Source organism: Coturnix japonica, chromosome 5 (assembly GCF_001577835.2).
Source record: "Coturnix japonica isolate 7356 chromosome 5, Coturnix japonica 2.1, whole genome shotgun sequence".
Classification (NCBI taxonomy): Eukaryota; Metazoa; Chordata; class Aves; order Galliformes; family Phasianidae; genus Coturnix; species Coturnix japonica.
In genome coordinates, this window is record NC_029520.1 from 6,567,776 (window position 1) to 6,592,306 (window position 24,531).

Genomic DNA, 24,531 nt, shown 5'->3' on the forward strand with positions numbered 1-24,531 from the left:
GCATTGGTAGATAAATAAAGCAGCCATTGAAATGTTTATGCGTTTTATTGACTTAGGGTGCCTTGGAAAACAGCATTAATCTACAGCTCAGTGAAGCAGTTAAAAAGATAAAATACTCCCTCAAGGGTTTTTGTTTGTAAATAGAGACTTGCATTAGGCTGCTATGAACTGGCAAGATTTCAAATTATTTTTGAATGTACTGTTTTTGTCTTCATTAGTAATTATAGCTGAGGGTAATAATACTGAAGTTGTCCCGTACCAGAAATAACAATATTACTTGATGATGTGGATGTATGATGTGCTGTGGAAATTTTTGACTTTGATACTGAACTTTAGGCCTGCTTTGCCACTTCCCACACTGTGGTTCAAGCTCTGGTGCCAACACATTGGCACCTTAAAATGCTGAATTGGAAGGGTCACCTTTCCTGCTTCTTTTATAATCATTTCAGTATAAATGACCAGTTGCTGAGGAGGAATGAGTAATCTCATTGTGATTCTCAGTTGACTCAAACTGAATTATGAGACACAATGATGCCAAGTGCTGTGCTGTTGTTTGAGTGTATGTTTACTTTTGGGATCTGACTATAGACCATTGTACAAAGCATACATTTAGAGATCTTGGTACAGTCACATGGCATGTGAGAAACATGGCAAAGCCAGTCTGCATTTCTGTGTTTTACTTCTGCTTTAATGTCACTTTAATGTGGGCCAACAGATGAATTGGTTAGAATTTTTTTTCTTTCAGCTACGGATCTTTCTTGATTAAAAAGCAGAGAATTTCTCTTGGAAGGTTGCTCAGAGAAAGCATGGAAAATAATGTTTACATTTTTATGGCCTCTGAAAACTGAAGTAGTATATGTTTGCCAAACACTGCATAGTTTATGGTGACCTTTCAGTTTGTTTTTTTCCAGTATAAATTTTCCTTCATTTTTCCACAGAGTAATAATTACACATTTCCTCACAAAGCTTTATATTTCTGGGGCAAAAACTGTCATTTGCTCCTGCAGTTGGAAAATCTCTGGAAGGCAAATGTTCTTACTGTGAGGCCTGAACAACTGACATCTGAATGCAGAAATCATCACTTTAGAATTAAGTATTACTGCTATTTTACCTTAATCTATATCATAGATGAAAATATGTTTCTAAGCTCTGTATTTATGTATGTATAATAGAAAAATTTTGGTAGTATAGATCCAGAAAACACAAAGGAATGTCTTTTTCTGTCTAGCTCCCTGTAGTATTCCATTATTTTGGTTGATTTTGCTGTTTGAAAATACTGTGTGAATCCTTATCCCTACAGTTTCTCAGCATTGATTTTCAATGATAATATAAGTTTAGCAGATATATTAATTTCCTGAACTGTCCTTTATACACTGGGAGAAATACACTTGGAGTCTGGAAGTACAGTTTACAACACTGCTGTGTAGCAGAGAAGCTGCTGCTGATGCTGGGATTCTTTAGGTCTTTTGGAGGACCAAGTGTGCCTGGAAGAAAGGTCATCTTTTCTTTCCATTCCTCTTTTCCTACTCCTGACCTTCTTTCTCTTTTGTAGTAAATTGTTAGCCAGATTTATTTCCATTACCTGCTGTCTACCCCCTGTAAATTACAAGAGAAAATAAAATAAGGTAAAAGCTATGACTTCACTGTTAAATTTGTGTTAGTTTCAGGAAAACAAAGAAAACCTGTTGCTGATTGATTTTTAAGACTTAGGTATTTATATATTTTTATCCTTCTGCTTTGTATTGGCAGAGTAAAAAGCTTGAACATGCCTCGTAGCCCAACATCAAGCGAAGATGAAATGGCACAAAGCTATTCCGACTATTCTGTTGAGTCTGAATCTGACAGTTCCAAAGAAGAAACTATTTATGACACAATTAGAGCAACTGCAGAAAAGCCAAGCAGCAGAATGGATGACAGTCAGAGCAACACTCTGGTGATTCGAATTATAATACCCGATCTACAGCAAACGGTAAGGGATATTTCTTTACCATTTATTAAAAGTTTAGAAATGATTAACGTTGCTGGTTTCAGTCCACAGTAGGTCTGTGTTGGTTTCTTACAGCTAAGTCAAAATATATGTCCTGTTTGCTTTTGTGTCCAATTTTTTTGCCCCATTAGTGTGTCCAACTGATTGCCCAGACTAAAGGCATCAAGCAAGAGAATGTATTTAGCATATTAACGATGTAAGTTGTGAAGCGAAGTACTTGTCTGATCTGCATTCAGAGGCATTTGACTGAGTAGAGTAAGGAGAATTTTGAATCTAAAAAGCTTATCAGAATATATCATATATTCTCTAGGGAAGACTTATACATAAGTAACTGCATTGTCTTCTAGTTTATCTCTTCATGAGATAGTTTGTGACTGGTCTTACAAGAATTCACCATTCTATCTCATTGTAGTCACCTTTGTATATCCTCTTCCCTGAAATGATATCCTAGTTAGTGCAAATGTGGAAAACATGAAAATGGGGAAACACCAAAATAGGACTTTTCTTCCTGTTATGCTGCTACCCCTCCACTACACAGTGTTATTTCTCAGTCCTCCACCCGGAGAAATCAGCACCCGTGGTCTATAAGTAGAAGAAAGTGTGACATTGTACCATTCCACAGGTTTTACAATGACGTGAAATCAGTACATTATTTTTTCCTACCTCCTCATCAGTTATAATAGAAACGTATCAGAAATTATAGGATTATCCCTTTTTGATTTTCTGAAATGAATCTTTTAAGATGCAAATACTCCAAACCTACAGCTATATCTCACATTCCAAAGTCAGTTGGATGAAAACAGAAAGGCTTATTCTACCACGTCATGCAGAAGGAGATGTTAAACAGACTTTCAATTTGTTTAAAAATGTACAAATGATTTGATAATAAAAATGTTGTTTTTAATTTAAAATGTATCTAGGACATTCCTTACATATCAGAAGTCTACAGTCCAGAATCCACTTTCTAGTGAGGAACTATAAAATTGTTTCTTTTATGGCAGGATGTGTAAAATGCAGGGCCTGAAAAGTTAGAAAAACAAAACTGGAGAAGATTGCTGTTGTAATTTGTAATAGTCCTCCTAAATGCTGCAATAGGAATAGCAATTGCATCCTGGAGAAGGTCACTGGGAATTGCTGATTCTATCTAGAACCACAGCTTGTCTATGCTTTGATTAATTACCTAAATTATCCTGAGCCTTCCTTAGTGCTGTTGTCTTGATTTTCAGCTGATGGTATGCATCAGGCTTTCTTCATTTCAAAGGTAATTATAAAACCACCATTCTTTTGGGTATGTCTGTTACATGCATCATTTCATGATGACATTTAACTTCTACATCATACTGTGCTGCCACTCAAGATCTATCTCAGATGAAATTATTCCTTTCTTTTTAATTAAGTTCATTTTTGGAATGACGGAGATGGCCTGTCTACAGGCTGATAGGAAAGAACTGGTTTGACAGTATGGCCTCAGGTGTGCATGTAGAGCCGTTTTTTTTTTTTCGAGCTCAGTGTACACAGTGCAGCGGAAATTCTGAGAAGTCTGAGCAGGAGCTGAGATCATTCTCTCTTCAGTTCTTGTATTCAAGATTTCTAGTTAAGTCTTGAAGCTCTTTCTGCTGAAATTGTAGTGACACTCTATTAAATGGTGTGAGATTAAACGATTAAACTCTGTGAAGAGGAAATGGTGTGGGACCTGAGCAGGGCAGGAAGGCTATTGAGGGAAGAGCAGCACTAAGGGTGCTGGGATCTACCCCTACAATACCTTAGTTAAATATTGGCTGAGGCAATCATCACCTTGGATCTTTCATTTCAGTGTTATAGAAATACTGAAATCTACTTTGTACATGGTATACTTTAAAAAACTCATTTTTACCTGTAATTAAGTCTTCTGTCATTGTTCCTTCTAGTCTGCTATATATTTTACAATGAATAGATAGAATATAAACAGAAAGATTACATCCTTTTTTTTACTTGCTAGCTTCTATCTGATGTTAAAAACAAAGTGATGTGAGTCTCCAGAAGCCCTCTCATTTCATCACTCTGTTTCTTAGACCAATAATGCTTTATTTATTGGCACTATTGAAACTTATTTTGTTAAAAATTAATTTTGTGCAGGAAATGAAATAAAATGTGTTTTAGGTTTCCTTGTTCATTTGTTCATTTTTATTGCTTTACTTTTCAGTATATATTTTTTTCCTTATCAATAATGTCTTAAAGAAAAATAACTCAGCTGTTTTAAACAGTCCTGTAGCAGATGACCTATTTCTGATTTAATTTGTAAGCCCGTAAATTCTTGTGCAATAAAGTGAAACCTGGATTCAATTTTACAAAATAATAGCTTAAATGCAGCATAATGTAACTTGGAAAAGATCACAGTTCATTATAAATGATCAACCATTGTGTACAATAATTAATTGACATTCTCATCTGAAACTTACAAGACATTGTGAACACGGCCGAGCTCATACAAAGCTCTTATGAATAATAATTTTTCAGTTATTATATCAATTATTTTTTGTCTCCTTTTCAGTTCAGATGACAGTTTGTAATGTTGAAACAATACATTGTAGAAGAGGTAATTTCTTACTGCTTTTGCTCATCTGTGTTCAAGAAAGTGTCATCCTTAGCACAAGGGTATAGAGAATGATTAAATAAGTCGATGGAATGATTCCCTGAATCACTAATATTACTGAGGGAATGGAGCTCACAGAAAACCCTCCATATATATGTAGGAGAGCGGGCAAACAAGCTCTGTATTGTGGCATTTAACTCCCTGATTTAATAAGACAGAAGGTACTAGATCCTTCATGTATCTAGTGTAATCCTTTGAGCAGCTGCTTATTTGTAGTGCATCCAACACAGAGGCCCTGGCTTGCTAATCTGTAGGGAATCACAGTAACTGACTTTTTCTTCTCTCCTAGCCATGGTGGCCTCTCTCTTCTAGTGCAGAAGATACAGATGAGCAAGTCTGAATCTCTCTCTTGGGCTTGAAACTAATCCCAATCTCCTACCTCACACCTGAAGGAAATATGCATTTTTAGTGTTCAGTGTGTATTGGACATGGAAAGCTAGTGAGCTGATGGTCCTGTGCTTTCCTTTAAGAAAGACGGTATATCTGATCTCTCCCTGGACTGTATCAGTATCAATACTAAGTCTTGGGTCTATTTCATTCATCAGCCAGAGAAGTAGCACATCAGAAGTGATGTTGCCTCTGACTGGAAGCAGTCTGGTTCCTCTCCACTTGCTCTTGCCTTTTCATCAGTAATGGCAAACATTTTGCATTCAGAATTGCTCTTTTCCCCAGACTTAAAGAACAGATATGTCAAACGTTTGTTTTTAGGAATGTTTTTGTTATTTCATTATTAAACAGACTGATGCAAGAGGAAAGTAATTTAGGGTCTTGGTGCTTTTTGAGACTTTTATGTCCTTTTGAACTATATCTTGTGTTTCTGTAAAACTTTAAGAACCATCAGTATGTCTCAGTCTGGAAAATGGAAAGCAGCCCTCAGTTTGCCTGCTGAACTATTTGGTTTCATCAAGCACACAATAAAACCCAGTGTACTGACATCAGGTTTTGTGATATCTCAGTATTTAACAATGCATGACGATGCACTATTGATATTACTGTATGGATTCTGAACTCATTCCAAGTCAAGTACTCATTAGCTACTTACGTGTTAAAGAATCTTACCCTCTTATGAGCATACCTTTGCTGGCTTCACTTGCAGAACTGTTTGTTATATGTGGATTAGTAAGGATGTCTATCTGTGAAGGTTTGATGTGTTTGTGGAATCCTTCAGTGTGACATCCTCCTAATCTGTTTCACCTGACCGCCTGTGCAGAAACCTGCATCAGGTGAACTGCATCCCTAAATGACTGTGGGAATCTGCTCTTGGTATTCCAATGCTGTCTGCTTTCACTGCTGGCAGCCTATGCATTTTGCTGCAGAAAAGCTGGGAATCTTATTAGTGTACTAAAGCATACTAATTCCTTTACTCCAAATATTATTTTCTTTAGAAAGATTCAGTTGTCTGTTTTGAGGTGTTGTTTGTTTTATTTTTAGTCTGATTTATACCCCAGAATGCACTATCTTAAATCCTGTTTAGCTGTGTCTGTCTTTGGCTGTAAGGCTGATATTTCCATTTTATGGAAATCCTGTAATTTCCAACAAATATTGATATTTTTGTTTTGCTAAAATCAGGCCCTGCAGCCCTAATAAGGAGCTGAAAATCTTTGCAAAGTTGATAATACAATTTCAGTAATCTTCAACATTTGTAAAAATAAGAGAACTTTTGAACTGGTAGATAGACTAGGACTGTGAATAAACGCATCTGTAGCATTATTAGTTTTGAAGTATTTTCATATTTATTCTGCTATCGAGGTCTCTATAAGATATCATACTCACTGTGGTAGAATTGTAATGGTGATATATGCATCAGATAACTCATTTTAAAGCAAGCCTTTGAGCTACTGCACAAGAATCCTTCCGTGATGTTTCAGCCCAGTGCAGGTGGTTAAACTCTTATTGCCTCTCCTCATGCATTAGACAAATGTGGTGATATCAAAAGTGTAGAAAGTGAAGCATTTAAGTAGATAAATATTGTGTATTACTGATGGAGTGTGCTTAAATCCTGTAGAATTATTTTCCTTTGAAATATGTCCTGAAGAAATACTAAATTTATTATTTTGACAGTTTAACATATCTTTGAGAATTAGAAATATCCATCTACCATGTCTGCAGGTTATCGAGAATGGATGGACAACAAGAACAGGTTAAATGAAGCATGTTGAATACTCAAGGTGTATTTAAAAAAGAAATAAGAATTAAATTAAGAATGAAAATCAAAGCAGTGTAAAGCCAAATGCCACTGCAAGACTGGTCATATCTTCCTTCTGCCACCATTTTAATCCTCCATATCCCCTTGTAAAATAACAACAAAATACAACACTTTTCAGCTAACACCTTGGAACTTATAAGAAGATAGATGAAGCAGAATGAATGCTGTTTCCTAGCCAACTTTATTTATGACACAATTTGATATTTTGTATGATTACATTTTAATCATAGAATTGTAAGTATATTGAAATATATTTGAGAACATATTAAATTATATCTAATTAAATTATATTTAAGAAAGTACAGGATTAAAGCTATCAGTACCTCTTGAGTACATGGCAAATTGGAAACCAATAAAATAAATTAAAGATAATTGTAATAAAAGCATGGAAGGTATCTATAATTACTTGAGGACAATAAAATAAAGGTAGGCAGGAAAGCACACCTCAGAGCAAAAGCTGTTAAAAGCCATGGGTTGGAAGGGGTGACATATCAGAAGAGCAGGGGGTTTGTTTCTAGGGGTTCACTTGTTGCAGTCTCTGCTTGTATGCTCTGGAGTTGCCAGCTGCTGGTCCCTTCCCCCTCATTTTATCACTCCCTCATCAGACACCCCGAAATACCCTGATGTCAGCACTCGAGCCTTATCTGAAAAACTTCTGGGAAAGACAAACCCAGTGGTAGTTTTTAATAATTAATGACTGGCCACAGTGTAGCTGGATGGGACCCAATTTTGCTCCTGTCTCACTCACTTGGTCATGCCACTGTAAGATGCTATCACAGCAGCTTCAACAGCACTGCCAGCCAGCTATGACAAATAAAGGCCATCCCAGTGTCAGTCCTCATGTCTGAGATTTAATTCACAGAAACACAGAAGACACTTCCTCTGCTTCAGCTAGTTCTCTTTGTTCTGATAAAGCAAGTGCACATGGAGGGCTGGTTGATTACAGTTAGAAACAGTCATGAGTTGGAAGTCTTCTGGCTCCTGCTTGGCAATTTTCACTGTTGAAAATTCTTGCCATGTAACATCGAAATGGGCAAGAAGACACTGTAAGCATATAAAGTAGTCGTGGCTTATACACTTGCTAATAAAAATTCAGGATTGAAATACTCACAGGAATTTGTTAGTTGATTTGTGTTCATGGGATCAGAGGTGACATTCAGATACATGCAGAGCATGCCAGGATAAATAAATTTATTTGAAGAAGACAAACTGCAACCATTTTCTTAGGGATGGCCTCAGGACTTTAAAAGGATGCCAGCAGATGCTGCCAAGTTGAGCAGTGCAGAAGCAACAGTGAGGTTAAAGCATGGCAGATCTCATGGTGTTCTACAGCTCCTACAGTGAGAAGAAGGCAGCACCAAGTTCTGTTCTTTGGTGTTGGCTACAGGACTCAAGGGAAAGGTATGGAGCTGTATCAGGACAGGGTCAGGTTTGGTGTTAGGAAAAGGTTCTTCTTCAGAGGCGGTGGGCATATCTCCAAGCATGATGGCATTCAAGGACCATTTGGGCAACATTCTCAGATGTAGGGTTTGGTTTTGTGTGGTCCTCTGTTAAGTCAGGAACTGGACTCGGTGATCCTTGTGGGTTCCATCCAACTCAGAACATCCTTTCTATGAAATACTCAGACTTCCTAAACACTGAAATTTCGTGATGCCCAATAGCAGAGAACTTGCAAAGGTTTCTGCATTTTCAAGTCCTCCTCTACTTCACATCAGATTCCTCTCATAAGCTTACCCCAAGATAAATTTATCTTAACTGACTACCATTTTTCTGTGAAACTCTTGCAGATCAGACAGAACAGCCTAGAATCAGGTGGACGGTTAAACATATTGTAATATCCCTTCTTTCACTTGGCCTTTCTAACTGGTTAGCCATGAAGGTGCCTTTTCTTTGAAGAAGGATTTGGTCTCTGAGGTTTAAGGAGTGACTTGAGATGTCCTGGGTTTTCTCAGTGCATGTGTACTAGTTCCTGTAGAAGAATGAGTGTCTGAAATATAATTCCTTGGATGTAGATTTTGCCATGGCACGTGTAGATTTAGTGTATATATACAACACTTGTAAATTTTGCAGTACAAGATATTGTTTGAATGCTTTCTCATAATTTAGATCTCCTCTTTCTTTGCAGAAATGCATTAGATTTAACCCAGAAGCTTCAGTATGGGTTGCAAAGCAACGAATTTTGTGCACTTTGAATCAGAGTTTGAAAGATGTCCTGAATTATGGACTGTTCCAGCCAGCAAGCAATGGTAGAGACGGAAAGTTCTTGGATGAGGAACGACTTCTCAGGGAATACCCACAGCCAGTGAATAAAGGAGTTCCTTCCCTAGAGGTATTTTTTTATGGAAAATCTGAAATAGTATTGTACTGCTCTGATACAGATTATACTCTAAACTATATATGAGGTTTCTGTGTGCACCTGAATTGCATTTGGGAAACAGCAATCAACAAATATGAACTTGAATTCTTTCTCTCAGAAGTGCTAGTGTTTGATTGCTACTCCCAAAACCTGCAAAGAATCAGGGAGATGTGATTTCAGGACTTTTGTCTCCTGAGGACATAGGATATGTGTTTTAGGAGAGTAGTCTGTGATTTAAAAAAGAATTGTAAGGCTCTGGACTAAGATTTTGGGTGTATGATTAGCTTTACCTAAGTAGGGTAACAGTTGCTTAATAGTAGCTGTTTGTCTCCTGCCAAATATCTTTCTGTCAGGAAGCTAGGCACAAAACTAGCATTTAATTAATGTTACTATTGACAGTGTGGAGGTACATCATCCAGTAATAATCTGTAGTTAATAAACTTTCCCCACTATGACACAAATAAAAAAAAAACAAAACAAAACAACAACAGGGTCCAGAGAGAGTTTTGAGTCCTGTATTGTCCAGCAGTTTAATTCTGAATGTTGATCTCTGATGTTCCTGTAATAGCCACAAGCAAAATAAGTAACGGCATTATTTTCTCTGCCATGTTTATTACATAGGTTTGTTTAATAAGCATTCACTTGGTAAAATTCTTCTCGCAGCAGCTAAAGGGATGCAATGTGTGGGTTAAAAGTGGGCTCTTATACAATCTGGTTTTAAATTTTCCTACAGTGTAGTCTCGTTGTCCTGCAAATGTGCTGCATTCTTTGAATTGTGTATATTATCATGCAATAATAACAAATTAAATCTAAGTAAACCCCACGATTTTGGCTGCAGACCTTTCCATGCTAGCCAAAGAGTAGCAAAGTGCTCACAGAGGCTGAGTTTCAGACAAAAGAGACAATCCTGTGAACCTCACTCACAGGACCACTCTCATTAAACATCAGGTGAACTGTTCCCGTGTTCTGCCTGTGTTGATTACTGGATTTTATGGGAGTTGTTTCTGAACGTTTAAGTTTTAGAAGTGCTAAGTGGATATTTTGAAATGTTATTTGTTTATTTTTATTTAACCTGAATTTTCAGGCTTTCTTTCTGTCTGAGGCCATAAATAAAAGTTCAGAACTACCCTTAGCAGTAAGCTCCATTCCCTATAATGCTTGCTTGTCTTTGTAGATTCTAGAGACCGATCTCATTTCCAACATATTTCCACTCATCTCACTACATTTATACAAGATAGACATTTTGATTACATGAACTGTACAACTGTAACAACACATTTTTATGCATAGGGCTGATTGTAGGTGAATACTCAAAATAGTAGGTCTTTTTAATGAATATTACTTAAAACTCCATCACTTTGGATGATACTTTCTGGTAAAGTCAGAAAAGTTTTGATTGCTAGTTTTTAAGCAAAAAATGACATTTTAATTTTTGTTTGTTTGTTGTTTCTTCCCTCTCAGTTTCGATACAAGAAAAGAGTGTACAAACAGTTCAATCTTGATGAAAAACAGCTGGCCAAACTTCATACAAAGGTACGCCCAGTTTACTAGGGAAGTTAATAAATACCTACTCAGAAAAGTAATGTGTCTGAGAAGCTGGAAGTAAGTAGGCATTCATTACCACCTGAGTGAATTAGTATAGTGATGTCAGTGTATACATAGTGACAGAATATTTCACTTTAAGTCAAAATTTTCCTTTCTAATCAGAGGATGATTTGTCATTCTGTGATTCTTTATTTCAGGCTAACTTGAGAAAATTCATGGATCATGTCCACCATCTCTCAGTGGAAAAAATCATAAAGATGTTGGACCGAGGACTGGACCCCAACTATCATGATCTAGAAACTGGAGGTCAGCACAGTAAAAACAGCAGCATGACATAGTACCTTGGGTTTGCTCAGCTTAAACTGATGAACAGGTTAAATCTCATGCATTCTATCTGTTGTCTTTGTATCTTTAGCATAATGGTATCCTTATGGCTTTGCTGGCCAAAGAAGGAAAATAATCATTCATGGTTTTCTATTATCAATACTTTTAACATAATATTTCATCAGTTTTTAAAGCAAATGTTCATTATTTTATAAATCTGATAATTTCTTTTCCATGAGTGCACTATTCTCTCCTTCAGAAACACCACTAACTTTGGCAGCTCAACTTGATAATACAGTAGAAGTGATAAAAGCTCTGAAAAATGGAGGAGCACATTTAGACTTCAGAGCCAAAGACGGAATGACAGCACTACACAAAGCAGCCAGAGCCAAAAACCAAGTAACCCTCAAGGTAGATGCTTTCAGTAACTATACATTACTTTATGCAGAAAAATATATGAAGGAGCGTGTTTTCAGTTAATTACTATACCATCCTCAATGGATCATTTAAGGTGTGATTGCTCTAGTGCATTATAGGTTTTCAAATCCTGTGATTTGCTTTCAATTCTGGGTCTTTTGACTTTTGATTCTTGTGGCGAAATATAAATTTTTTCAGTGACTGATAAATTGGAACAGATCTGCTTGAGGAAACAGTGATATTACTGCTTATCTCTTTGGAAGTAAATGCCAGTGATATGGATTATGCAAATCTTTACAGTCTTTTCATTTTTTTTTTGTATTTCAACAGATATTCTTAAATTACTTTGATACACTAGATTTAATCTTATGTTTATGGCATATGTTTATTTCCTTTTGACAGATATTCAGTTTATGTGATATTTTTAATAATGTTTTCTGTAAATGAAGAAGTAAATGTTTTTCACAGGTGATGAAACATTTTCAAATTGCCAGCTCTGAAATTCATGTAAATATGGAAATTGTACATTGTCATTAATTCTTACCTTGTCATCCCTGTAGATTCCTCAAGATCCTACTTCTTTTGAGGTCATTCCTAGTACAAATTACTCTTTGTCACAGCCTATTATTTCAGCTTGTAAATAAATGAGCAACAGATAGACATGACAAATATCACCTTCTAATTACTTTAAGTCCCTTCAAAAAGCAGTTTACACCATTTCTGTTTGTTTTCAGACTCTTTTAGAGCTTGGAGCATCTCCTAACTACAAAGACAGCTGTGGTCTGACTCCACTGTATCACACCGCTGTTGTGGGGGGCGATCCTTACTGCTGTGAACTGCTTCTTCATGAACACGCTACAGTTAGTTGTAAAGATGAAAATGGATGGCAAGAAATTCATCAGGTAGGGAAGATTACTATTCTATGTCCAAACACTGTTTTGAATACCACTTGTATATGTTCTGCCCTTGCAGATTCAAGTATGGAATTCTTGTTCATTGCTTTGCATCCTGCTTTTGCGAATGCTTACTGTAGATATTGCTGCAGAAATTGCTGCCACAGCTGTCTGCTAATCATATTTAACCAAAGGACACTTTGAAATTTGAAGTTCATGAGTGTCTTAGTGACACTCTAGTCTAAAAAAAAAAAAAAAAAAAAAAAAGAATAAAGTGTAAATTGACCTTAGTTTAAAAAAAAAAAAAAAAAAAGAATAAAGTGTAAATTGACCTTCTGTTAGCAAGTAAATGCTAATTTTCCTGATAAAACTTCTTGTCTGTCAGACATACTTCTTTCTCTTTTAACTTTACAGGGAGGATTTATATGGAGGATTCTGCTTCTAGAATTATGTAGTATATTGTATTGCAAGTAGCTGAATCCTTGCAAACGCATGATCTAAGTTCAGTTTTAATTCATTGCACATATTGATACTGAGATTCGAAATGTTTTTCTTTTGCTGTTTATACGTGGTAGCTTTATTTTAGTGTGTGTGTTTAAATCTGAATCTCTCTCTAGTAAGAAGTAAAAAGAATGCTCTGCCATCATTTCTGAGCCTGTGAAGGGAATGGATTGCTCCAAAAGTAGTGCCCCTTATTTATTTCCATGGAAACTACAGCAGTTTTAGAGAGAACAATAACATTATTTGATAGAGCAAGTTCTCATCTGCAAAACACTTTTTCAAATCAGTAATCACCAATGCATGCAGATGAGCTGATCAAGATATTCTTCATTTCATGATGTGACAATTGTGCACAACCATCCAGAATGTGGCTTGTCTTTCACATCACTGTCACCACTGCTGAAACACACTACCCACCACCTCACTATACTCATATACACTATTAGTTCTCCATAAGCATTCAGCAAGCATCAGTGAGTGTCTGTGAGTGCCATTGTTTGCACATGGAGGAACTCACTGCACACCTTTGCTTCTTATGCATGTCCATGTGGATGCCATTTTGTCAGGCTGCCCCTCTGCTGCCATCTGTTGCACTGCAACAAAATGGAATGGAATATTGGTGGGAAGGTTCAACCTCTACTGCCATACCATTAGCATCTGCTTCCGATATTGTGGGCAAACACCATAATACAGTAGAAGGCATTACTTATGGAGCAGTGATTCTCCAAGCATTCATCAGTGAATTATTGAAGACAGTTATATGATACAATTACATGTTGTCTGCCTGAGAAAGGCAAAGTTATTGTGTGTAAAATTCATTTTAGTGAGTGTGTTTTTAATTTTGTTAGAAGATCTGTGCAGTAATGAGAGAAAGGTAAAGCATTCTGTTGTGCAGTCATAGAAATAAACTAAACATCCTCTGGATATACTTATTCCTTTCTGTTGACTATAACAGGGAGCCTTGATTAACAGTTTGGACAACTCACCTAACACGTATCTCCCTGTAACTAGGGGAAATGCAGTTCCCTTGTATTGTTGTCTTCCAGAGCTCCCAAAAAAGCTGAGGAAGCATTTCTGTCAGATTGGCAAAGAGCAGGAGAAGGTCAAGTCCTGCTTTAGCAAGGAAACAAAGTGAGGGAAGGGCTTGGTTTTAGTCCAGCTTGTCATATGAAGAAGAGAAAGTTGGACACCTGCACATTCATATCTAGCTGTTGACTGACTTTTAGAAATTGGACAGAGCTGGTAGCTTAATATGGCACATAGTATATTTGGTCTAATGTCCCCTGCAATCAGAAACACAGCTCTGGTTTGTTTCTGTTTATCCCTTTTACTCAGTTTCAGTTCCTTGCTTTCTGTTGCTCAACCTTAAACCTTTCTGCGCTAATATCAGCTGACATAATTTTGGTAAATAATTTGTAAGCTATTTAATAAAATAGTGGTGAATTAGCTTATATGATAACATTTGGAATTAGAGAACAATGTGGTGGTTAATGTATTACTCTGGGATTTGGGAAATCCAGTTTACTCCCAGATGTGTAACATTTAATCTTGCATTCAGCAGCACACTTAATTCTTCTGATTCAAATTGCAAGATGTGCAAGTGATATAATTCCCAGTGAAGTCAGTGTAATTAGGTAACTACAGCAGAATGAATGGCTTTGTATATCTGTACCTCTCAGCTTAAATTCCATGTTATTGTATTGGAAAAATACTGATTTGAGACAATGACAAAAAGAAAATATTATAAACTTCAAGATGCTCAGTTGGTGTGCTACAGAGAAGAAAGGAGTCAAGTAAATGAGAATTAAGAATGGAAGAAATGTGATTTTTCTCAGACTTCTTTGTTAATCAGGGAAATTTCAAATTTTAGTGGAGTCTTCCTCTGTATCAGCTTATTTCCAACTATTCAAGATCTAACATTTTATCTCTGTGACTGAAAATAACATTTGACAGTTGTACAGTGACAAATAATGAAAAGATGGTAGTTGTAAATACCCAAAAGGTTATTTACAGGAAAAACTTACCTGTGTGGAAGTCTTCAGTCTACTGGGAACTACTGAGGCAATCCCCACCAAGGAGCAATCTCCAAGAGATGCTGCCTTACTGGTGGTCAGCCCTTAAATGAGATGTAGCGGAGGTGGAGTCAAGCTCCACCCCTTCTGGGAGAACAGCTAATAAACTCTCACCTGTGCTCCCTCATCTGACCAGACACTTGCCTCAGCTGATTAATCAAGCGTTCAGGCTGTGATTACCAATTTCCCATATAACAATGTTAGGAGTTAAGTGGCAAAACACCTGAAAAGGACGTTCTTTAGGACATGGTGCATACACTGACATCACAGAATTTGAAGATGTTCTTTTGAACTACTTTGAGCGCAGTTGCCCAAACCTAAAGAGCAGACTTTGGAAATCTGATCGTCTTTAGTGCCACCTTGTGGACAACTTCCCAAAGATTTGTGGAACAAAAAGCTATTTGCTGTCAACTGTCAAACATGATGAGCATAATAAGAATACTGTCTCTCTTTATGTGTCCTATCTAAGAATATATTATAAAAATATCAACATTTGTATTTCATTGATAATTTACTGTTAAGGATATGCTTAAACTTTTGCACAGATTTGCTGTACCTGAAATGCACATAACTCAGTTCACAGACATGTATATAGATCTGAGTCTCATCTTGCAGTCCAGAGGTGGTTCTGAAAGTTAGTTTCCAGGTAAAGTAAAGTAGTGCTTTCCCTGATAAAAAGACACTGGTCTGGAATGCTTGACTGATGCAACTAGATTGTATAATAATGGAGACATTAACACATCTCTTGCTAGGCTTGCCGTTATGGACACGTCCAACATCTGGAGCACCTCCTCTTCTATGGTGCTGATATGTGTGCACAGAACGCATCAGGAAACACAGCACTGCACATCTGCGCCCTTTACAACCAGGTGAGTAGGAAAAGCTGTCAACACCATGAATTGCTGAACTATAATTTTTAGTGTCGTGTCTCAATATTTGTTTCCTGTTCAGAACTTATTGCTGTTTTGCTAGAATTTAAATTAGAATTAAATAAGAAATACTTAGAAAATACTGTGGAGATTTATCTTCAGATTGTTCAGAAGATATCTAATTCCCTGCTGTTTACAACTTGTAGAGCCATTAGCATTTTGATTTGATAGCATTCTTTGTAAGTGTGGTGGAGAGGGAATGAGTTTTACAACTATGTTAAAATGCAGCACGTACAATGTTGCATTGAATTAGGCAAACACAAGTCATGAGATGTGACTCAAACTAGCAAAACATCTGTTAAAGCATCTGCTTCTTAATCAATTACCACCTTGTCTGTTTCAGAAGTTTTATCAAAGCAGATTCCTCAAGTATGTCTAAAATAACCTCAACAGTTTTAAAAATAGGTTTTGGGAATTATTTGACAATTTTCAAGTCTGCTGGCTTGATGTGTGTGTCATACTTGCAATAAAAATTAAATAAAAATAAATTAAAAATAAATATAAATTCATATGGTCCTGTCTTATGAATCTTCCCCATTAATGCTGATTATTGTTAGAAATATGCAGCATATCAGTGGGTAAAGTGCCTCTATGGGATTGTTTGTTGCTCAGTCTGCAAGCTGCAACAGACCATCACAGTACCCAGGGCAAGCAGGTTAAGGTTGGGACAATTTCTTCACTTCTGTAGTCACTCAAATGTTCTGTATGTTAACACTTGTCAAGATTTCTATCCAGAAAAGTAAAATTCACATTCTCAACAAAAATTTTGCTTGTAAGCTTCCCATCAGGAAGTTAATACACAACTAACTGTCAGCTTCACTGGTGAGTATATTAGACATATATTTTTAAACTTCATTTCTTTCACTTTTCTTGAATAAGAATTTTGAATATATAAACATACAAACTTATGAATATATGCACATATAAACTTAAAAATGTGAACTCAGCTCTCATATTTTTTATATTATTTTCACAACTTACTGAAGTATTTTCATAGCCTTAGACGTTTACAAGACCACACGCTTTTAGCAAAGGCTATGCAGTATGAAAATTGAAATCCTGTTGCACAACAGCATTTCTCATGTGCATTTGTGTTCTTCTGACCTCGGTGGAAAAAATCATTCTGTGGAACACTTAGAGGCCATCACTGAAATTTCATCTACAAATCATGGGTATTTTTGTAGCCAGTTAAATTTGTCTCTGAGATTGGATGTTTTACTACAGTTTAATGATTTTCTTTCCTTAATCAGGAATATGTAAAAACAAACATGTTTTTCCTCGATGTGCTGTGAACTGTAATCTGTGTTAATATTTTCAGTGTCCTTTTTATTTGAAAGTTGTTGTTAACTAATGTGGAAGGAAGAAACTGTGACCTTTTCTGGCTTTTTCTGGCTGAAGAGAATAGGAACAGCAAAATTCTTTTTTCCTTTTGATTCCTGTAGATGGAGTCATTACCCGCTGAATTCTTCTCTTCCAGCTTTTCCCAGGGAATTTTCCCAGGATTTCAGCAATTCTGTTTTCCTAACTTCCACCTAAATGCTCATTGGAATAAATTCCTGGTTCTTTGTTTTTATAATTTTGCTTTTTTTTTTAAAATTTATTTTTTTTAATGTTCACTAATATAGAACACGCACAAAAACAAAGTAAAAATGAGATTTTACATATTGATGTCAGTGTTTTTATGTTTAGAGTTACAGATAACACACCTTAAGTACAGATATCAGTGCAAGCAAACTAGACTATATATACTATACATACATATATATATATATATATACACACACACTTCAAGTTCATTTAGTTTCAGCCCCCTGCTATAGACCCTCTATTTTCTAGGCTGAAGGGCCCAAGCTCTCTCAGCCTGTCCTCACAGGGGATGTGCTCCAGCCTTCTGATCATCTTCTTGGCCCTCCTCTGGACCTGCTCCAACAAGTCTGTGCCCTTCTTGTGTTGGGGGCACCATAACTGAACACAATACTCCAGGTAGGGTCTCACAGGAGCAGAGTAGAGAGTCAGAATCACTTCCCCTTGACCTGTTGGTCACACTTCTCTTGATGCAACCCAGGGTATGATTGGCCTTCTGGGCTGCAAGCGCACACTGCCAGCTCATGTTGAAAATTTCATCAGCCAACATCCCCATATACTTCTCCTCCGGGCTGCTCTCAAACCATTCTCTGCGTAACCTGTATCTGTGCTTTTGCTTGCCCTGACCGAAGTGTAGACCTGATGAAGACGAACACTAAGGGTTACATATAGGAAATACATTCAGAAATTCTGGTATTTGAAAAGCAGGCTAGAATCACAGAAGGTTTCTGGCAGGTCACAATTGTTCATACTTTACAACACTGTGGACTAGTGACCTCAGAATACTATGTATTAATTGAAAAAAAAAATGATTTAAAGGATTTCATTTGCAGGTTTCTGCAGTTCAGAAGGATTTAATTCATGCATTTCTCTTTTCCTTAGAAGAAAGATCACACTTGGTTTGCTCTATTAATAATTAATAATTTTTATGGAAGGGAGAGAAAGTAAGCCTCAAGACTCATCAGTATAGCATGAATAGCCATCCCAAAATAATTCTGGGTAAATGAAATAGAAAGAAAACAAAAGAAGAATCATACATTAAATGTTTAACACTCATAGCAGAAATGTTAAGTCAGGGTTTGAAGCAGTGATTGAGCACCTGGTGGGAAGGCAGGGCCACCCCCAGGGGAGCTCAGGTGTGTGCATTGTGCCTGAGTGACCAGAAGGGGTGGAACCAGGACCCACCCCTTTCCAGACCTCATTTAAGGATTGGCAGTGCTTCCCAATGCAAGTAGCTTCTTTCCTTTATTTCTGTGCTCATAGCTCTTAAAATTGAGCAAATCCTCACTTGCTGTAGCCTGGTACTTTGATTCTCTGCTTTGATTGCTGTGCTTTCCATTGTGTTACCCGTATGGGAAACTGGTAATCACAGCCTGGACCTCTAATTAATCGGCTGAGGCAAGTGTGAGGTTAGCTGTGGGAGCACAGGTGAGGGTAATTAAGCTGTGCTTCTGGAAGGAGTGGAGCTTGACTCCACCTCTAGACTTTATTTAAGGGCTGACCACCACCAAGGCAGCATCTTTTGGAGATTTCTCCTCTGTGGAGATTGCCTCAGCGTTTTTCAGTCAGATGGAAGGCTTCTGTACTGGTGAGTTTTTCCTATAGATAACCTTTTAGGTATTTATCATTGTCCTTTTTGTATTATTTTCATCTTACGGTTACAGCACTGAAGTGAGGGAAAATCAAACAAAAAAAATGCTTTCACCCAACACCCCAAAAGAAAGAGAGGGAAAGAAAAGCAATGAAATATCAGAAACACAGAAGAATAGGAAGAAAAAAGTCACAAACCCAACCATCAAACATAATAAATGAATGTAATTGGTAAAACTGCTATGTTTAATTTTTAGAAGGAGGGAGTTATATCCTTCATCAAAGGCACCTTACTGTAAGAGTAATGTTTTCTCTACAAAATAGGCAAAAACCATATAAACAATATGCGAGCCAATTTCATTGTTAACAAATATGTTTTTTACAAGATCTAGTCTGTTCAGTATGGAGTTTTCAGGGTACATTTTCTTAAAAAAGTTTGTTTACAACTTATATTTCTCTACTTTTTTTTTTCTTATTTGCAAGTTGTTTCTACTCTAACTCATTTCACTCAGTGTAAAGCCCTGTCTAAAATACTAAAAAGTGTTTCTTTAGTAATTTCATTTCTTAGACTTGTATACGTGTTTGATGTTGCTGTTCTTATCTAAGAAGATATACACTAAACATAATCTAATAGCATCAACCTCTCTTCAGGATTGTTATTTAAGTAGTTTATTTTTCTACCATTTCCAGGAGAGCTGTGCCAGGGTGCTGCTATTCCGGGGGGCTAACAAGGAGATTAAGAATTACAACAGCCAGTCTCCATTTCAGGTAAAGAACAAACAAACAAAAGCAACAAAAAAGAATGTCCTTTCTTCCTGCTGCTCATCAATGCCTACCAACCCACCCCAACAACAACAAACCTTATTTTCCTTAATGTCTTTTGTGGATTCTTCCTTCTATGGGTGTGGTGGTAAAGAACTGGTAGATGTTTCAAGGACAGGGTTGGGCTTAGCACCCTATCAGTGGAATTAGTTGAGTTGTCATCTCTGTCTCTGCAAGGAAAGTTTTTCTTTGGATCACTCAGAATTTGCTAGATGTTTTTTCATTAATTGCTTCCATTTATGAACTTTCAGTAAGCTTAATTAAAAAACTAAATGGATGAAAATTGTCCAGGTATGTGACAACCTTAAGCCCTTATTTTTTGAAGCAGTCTTAATTAGTCTGGTTTGCAGTAAAACATTCATAACGCAAACTGGCATGTGAGAAATAGAGATGAAAGCTGCAATGTTTCAAGAAAAATTAACAGAGAAAAATTTATTTTGCAGAAAGGGGGCTTCTGGAAGAGTGATGGTACTGTAGCCCTAAACAGAACTCTCTTCTTTTGAAACATGGAGGAACAATTTTGTAAAATCAAGTGTTCTTTAAACAATAAGAAATCCTCACTTACCTTTGTACGCTCTGTCTCCCTTAACATTCCAATCCTTAATTAGATAATCTTGGTTTACAGTAATGATAAAAAACCCACATGTGTGCATGCAAAAGCCAGAAAAAAAGCCACCCAAGAAATAAAACACTTTTTCTCTCATTCTTGGACAAGTGAAATTGATGGAGTATTTGCTATGTCTGTGTGGGTCTCTGAGTTAGTTTCTCAAAGCTATTAATACCTGTAAGTATCAGACTCTTAAAAAATAACTTGGCCAAATAATCCCTTATTTGTTTAATTGTTCTGTTATTTGAAGTTTTTCTGGACATAATTTCTGCCTCTCAAGCTTCAGAGTTCTGCCTGCAAATTCTAGCCAGATGACTGTTTTCTCTTGAGATCGTTTTACCTGAACTGGAGAAACAGCATATAATTTTAGGGACCATATTCAGACTGTTAACAGTTTGATGTCTAAATATACACTAAACACAAATTCACTAAGTTTTAGATAATACTTATCACTGCACCTTATATTTAGGGAATGATTTAATTGGATGATTAAAAATGGAAAAAAGGAATCCCTAATTTTTCAAGGGGTAGACTCCAGTGTCATTTATTACTTTGAGAGATCAGATTATTTTATTTCTCAGCACCTGAGATTCACTTTTCCATTTGTTTTAGGCTGTTATGTAGATAGGTTGGCAGGAAAGTAGAACTATTTCCATTTGTCATCCTTTTTCTACTTAATGCTGCGAAATTATTAGTTTTCCTCTTAAATTATGAAAACACATTGAAAAAGACAGAAAATTAAATCTTTGTAAATGCTAGTGCTGATCGTTATAGGGCCTCAAGGAGTGAAGGATGACTCACTAAAATCAAATAAAAATGGAATAGCAAGTGAGCACAGAGACAGGAGAAATAACCTCAAGAGAAGACACTAATAGTGGAAGTGTACCTGCCTCTATGGAATAAAATGTTTCTATGTGTTATCATTTATTATATGCTAACACTTCTGATATTTGGGTTTCTGACACATCCTTTCTTAGTATAAACAGAAGGAGTGAAAAATAGGTTGGCTTTGTTCTATCATATCCTTTCTTTGAGTGTGTGGATGTGGAAATTGTTTCCATTTTGTACTTCATTTTGTCTTAATTTTTTAGGTGCAAGGAATGTAAGAAATAGTCCAGTTTTTCCAAATGTAGTGAGTAGAGAAACCCCAGTGGCAGCATTGCAATAAAGCAGCATTAGAATTAATTCTTTGCCATCTGTCTGATGCTGACCCAGTCGATCAGACACCACAAGTGGAGCTGTTATAAAATTATGTAGAATCCCCTTGAGTTAATAGGATTTTGCATACTAAAATTGTTTACTCATGTAATCAGTAGCAATGAACATTGAAGCATCTCATATGTACATAATGAGAACAGTTGTAGCTGCACCTTCTATTCTTTTGAGTAACCTTTATTATGTTGTTATCTGAGAAAAAGCAAAAAGGATTCCTTTGAATTGCTGCTACATAACTGATTGTGTGAAAATTGGTCTTTCCTGTAAATACAAAGTATCCATATATCAATAAATGTGTACGTTGCATTCAAAGCCTGCTAAAAATGAGGGGCTCGCTTTGACTTCTGTATTTGGCATTTGTGGCAAATGCCCTTTAATTTTATAGCACATTAAAAAAAAAAAAGAAAAGAAAAACAGAGTCAAGGGGGTGTTCATGTAGTTCCAAATCATGGTGGTGCTTAAAATATGCATGTGTTTACACAATCATTAGGAAAAAGCCACTCTGAGTTAAACTGTGTGCCTTTTAACTAGGGCGTCCCATACTGGCTACTTTGTAGATACCTTTGCCTGAGATCTGTCTGTCTTTTTTACTATTTCATTCTCTAAAAGAATTAGTATTGGAATGACATTGCCATTGTTAAAGCCTGGAAAACCTTGTGGATGTTTCCTAATTGAATGCATAAGTGTTAATTAGCTGCTTTTGAAGAGGTGTGCTTCATCCTTACTGATCATTCCGATCTATTTAGTAATAGCTTTAGAGCCTTTTGCTGATAGGATGTATTCTAAAATAACAGAGCATGGAACCGAAGAAATTTCAGCATGTTTTTTTTTTTTTTCCTAATAAGCAATAATGCTTACACAAACTGTTATGTAGATTAGGACAATTCTTATATCATTGTCCTCAATATGGGCTTGAGAACCTTCTGCATATTATGTGTTTTGATTAAAATTGGAAAAACAGTTTAGTTGAAACCTGTGCCACATCATTATGTGACATTGTTAGTTCTGTTTGTTAGTCGTTTACTTACCAACCATGTATTGACTGGGTAATCTAAGTACCTTATATGGTAATTTTTCTGTGCTAACAGAAGGGGTACATCTATCAGCATTACAGAACTGGAAGTGCTAGCTAATAATATGCTGTTATGTATGTGTGAGCAGGTTTGTGCTTTCATTCATAGCACTGAACTTGAATGTGCTCTCAGCCATGACTGCTGTAAGTACTATTGATGCCTTCACAGCAATTCATACCTTTTGAGAGAGTTTGCTAAGCATGTTTGCCCCCATTATGTAGAAGATCAAGTTACAGCTCTTAAGAACTGAATAATGAAATGGTGAACAGATGTAGGTTGGCTTTTAAGTTTCCAGTGATTTTAGGTGTTTTTTTCTGTTTTTTATTACTAAAAACATAGACAGAAGCTTGTTTTTTGACCTTGTTGTAGATGCAAGATGGTTTAAAAAACTTTCTAGATGTCCTTTCAGAAAATCCATTATACCTTACCAACATCCATAGATTAATGTAAAATTTCTTACCTTGCAATCATTATTCCAGAAACTCAGGAATATCTGGTGTTTACAAGCCATTGACATTGTAGGCGTCTGCAAAACACTGATATTGTATTATGCAAGTTCAAATGGACATACACATGGTTTATCATTTTTTGTCTACTGAGCAGAAGTCCTGTGTGAATAATTCATATGTTTTTATGCTGTCTATAAACACTTCAAAGCATAGAGCTAATGGAACTAATAATCAGTGGGTTTAAAGCTCATGTGTTCAAATATGCTGAGGAATTTGCATTTAGTCACGTTCAGGGCTGTATCTAAGGGTGATTTTTCTCTCAGATGTACCTTGTTGTTGACCATTGCTGTCTCGGGTCAGCGTGGTCTTCTAATGTGCAGAGATATAGACAGCAGGGAGAACAACCATCTTCCAGTGCAGTTTCACTGCAGGTAGAATTATTCCTTTCAATATCTTGGCTGTGTATCCATTTTCAATTGCTTGTATTTTTGCCAGATTTTAATCATTTGAAAAGAATTTTTCTATGCCTGGTGTCTCAGGCTGCATTGTTGAGAAAAACAAAATGATTCAGCAGTTTCTGAGTATGGGTAAAGGAAAACATGTGTTGCTTTTCTCATACTGGAAAACACTGTTGGCCCACCTCTCTGTGTCCAATCTCCCCTGTTGTGCAATGTTGTTTTGTTTTCTTTAATTGCCCCGCATGCTGTTAGTGATCTCTGTATTAGTAACACAACAGTGTAAAATGGCTTGCAGCCTGACTCAAATTCAGGGGCTCTGAAACTAGATTATGTATTTAGAAGCTTGCTAGAGGAATACAGGCACACAGAATCGGGCACTGGTAAGTAAAAATGGCATTTGAGAGCTTGCCGATGGGTGGGAAAGTACAGGATTGGCTGAGGCTGGGAGGCTGTTAAAGTTTGGTAAGAGCAAGATAGATAAGGATCCTAGGAAGACTTCTATCACCAACGTCAGAAGATAAAGTAAAAATCAATTCAGGGAAAAATGGGAACTGACTGCATGGTAAAGAGGGGTCTGATCTGGAAAACTAGGGAGGGTGGGGATTTCGCAAGGTACATAAGCTAGCAATGGGTCAGAGAAAAATTAATCTGTCATCCAGCATATTGCCATAATAGCTTCCCGAAGCTCAGTTTTGATTTAGTTTATCTTGCAGAATCTCCTTTTGGTGGAATTTGTAGGCAAAAGGCAAGTAGTTGTTTCCAGGTATTTTTGTCTCTGACTTATTTTTGAAGGGTAAAACTGAGAAAGCAAATTTTAAGACTGAAAATCTGTGTCCAGTGCCTGAAGAAGTCATTTTTACAAATACAAGGA

General features: G+C 36.6%; 1 protein-coding gene across 6 annotated transcripts in view; it reads left to right on the forward strand.

Annotated features, from left to right (window-relative positions):
- The window catches only part of SHANK2 (SH3 and multiple ankyrin repeat domains 2), a 325,477-nt gene that overhangs the window by 36,053 nt on the left and 264,893 nt on the right, over positions 1-24,531 (forward strand). For all 6 annotated transcript variants that reach the window (XM_032444759.1, XM_032444760.1, XM_032444761.1 and 3 more), the window contains exons 4-11: positions 1,750-1,969; positions 8,951-9,154; positions 10,643-10,714; positions 10,924-11,032; positions 11,310-11,461; positions 12,202-12,369; positions 15,686-15,802; positions 19,727-19,804. In XM_032444759.1, the coding sequence (XP_032300650.1) occupies positions 1,750-1,969; positions 8,951-9,154; positions 10,643-10,714; positions 10,924-11,032; positions 11,310-11,461; positions 12,202-12,369; positions 15,686-15,802; positions 19,727-19,804 (1,120 nt within the window). The remainder of the gene's footprint in view (positions 1-1,749; positions 1,970-8,950; positions 9,155-10,642; positions 10,715-10,923; positions 11,033-11,309; positions 11,462-12,201; positions 12,370-15,685; positions 15,803-19,726; positions 19,805-24,531) is intronic.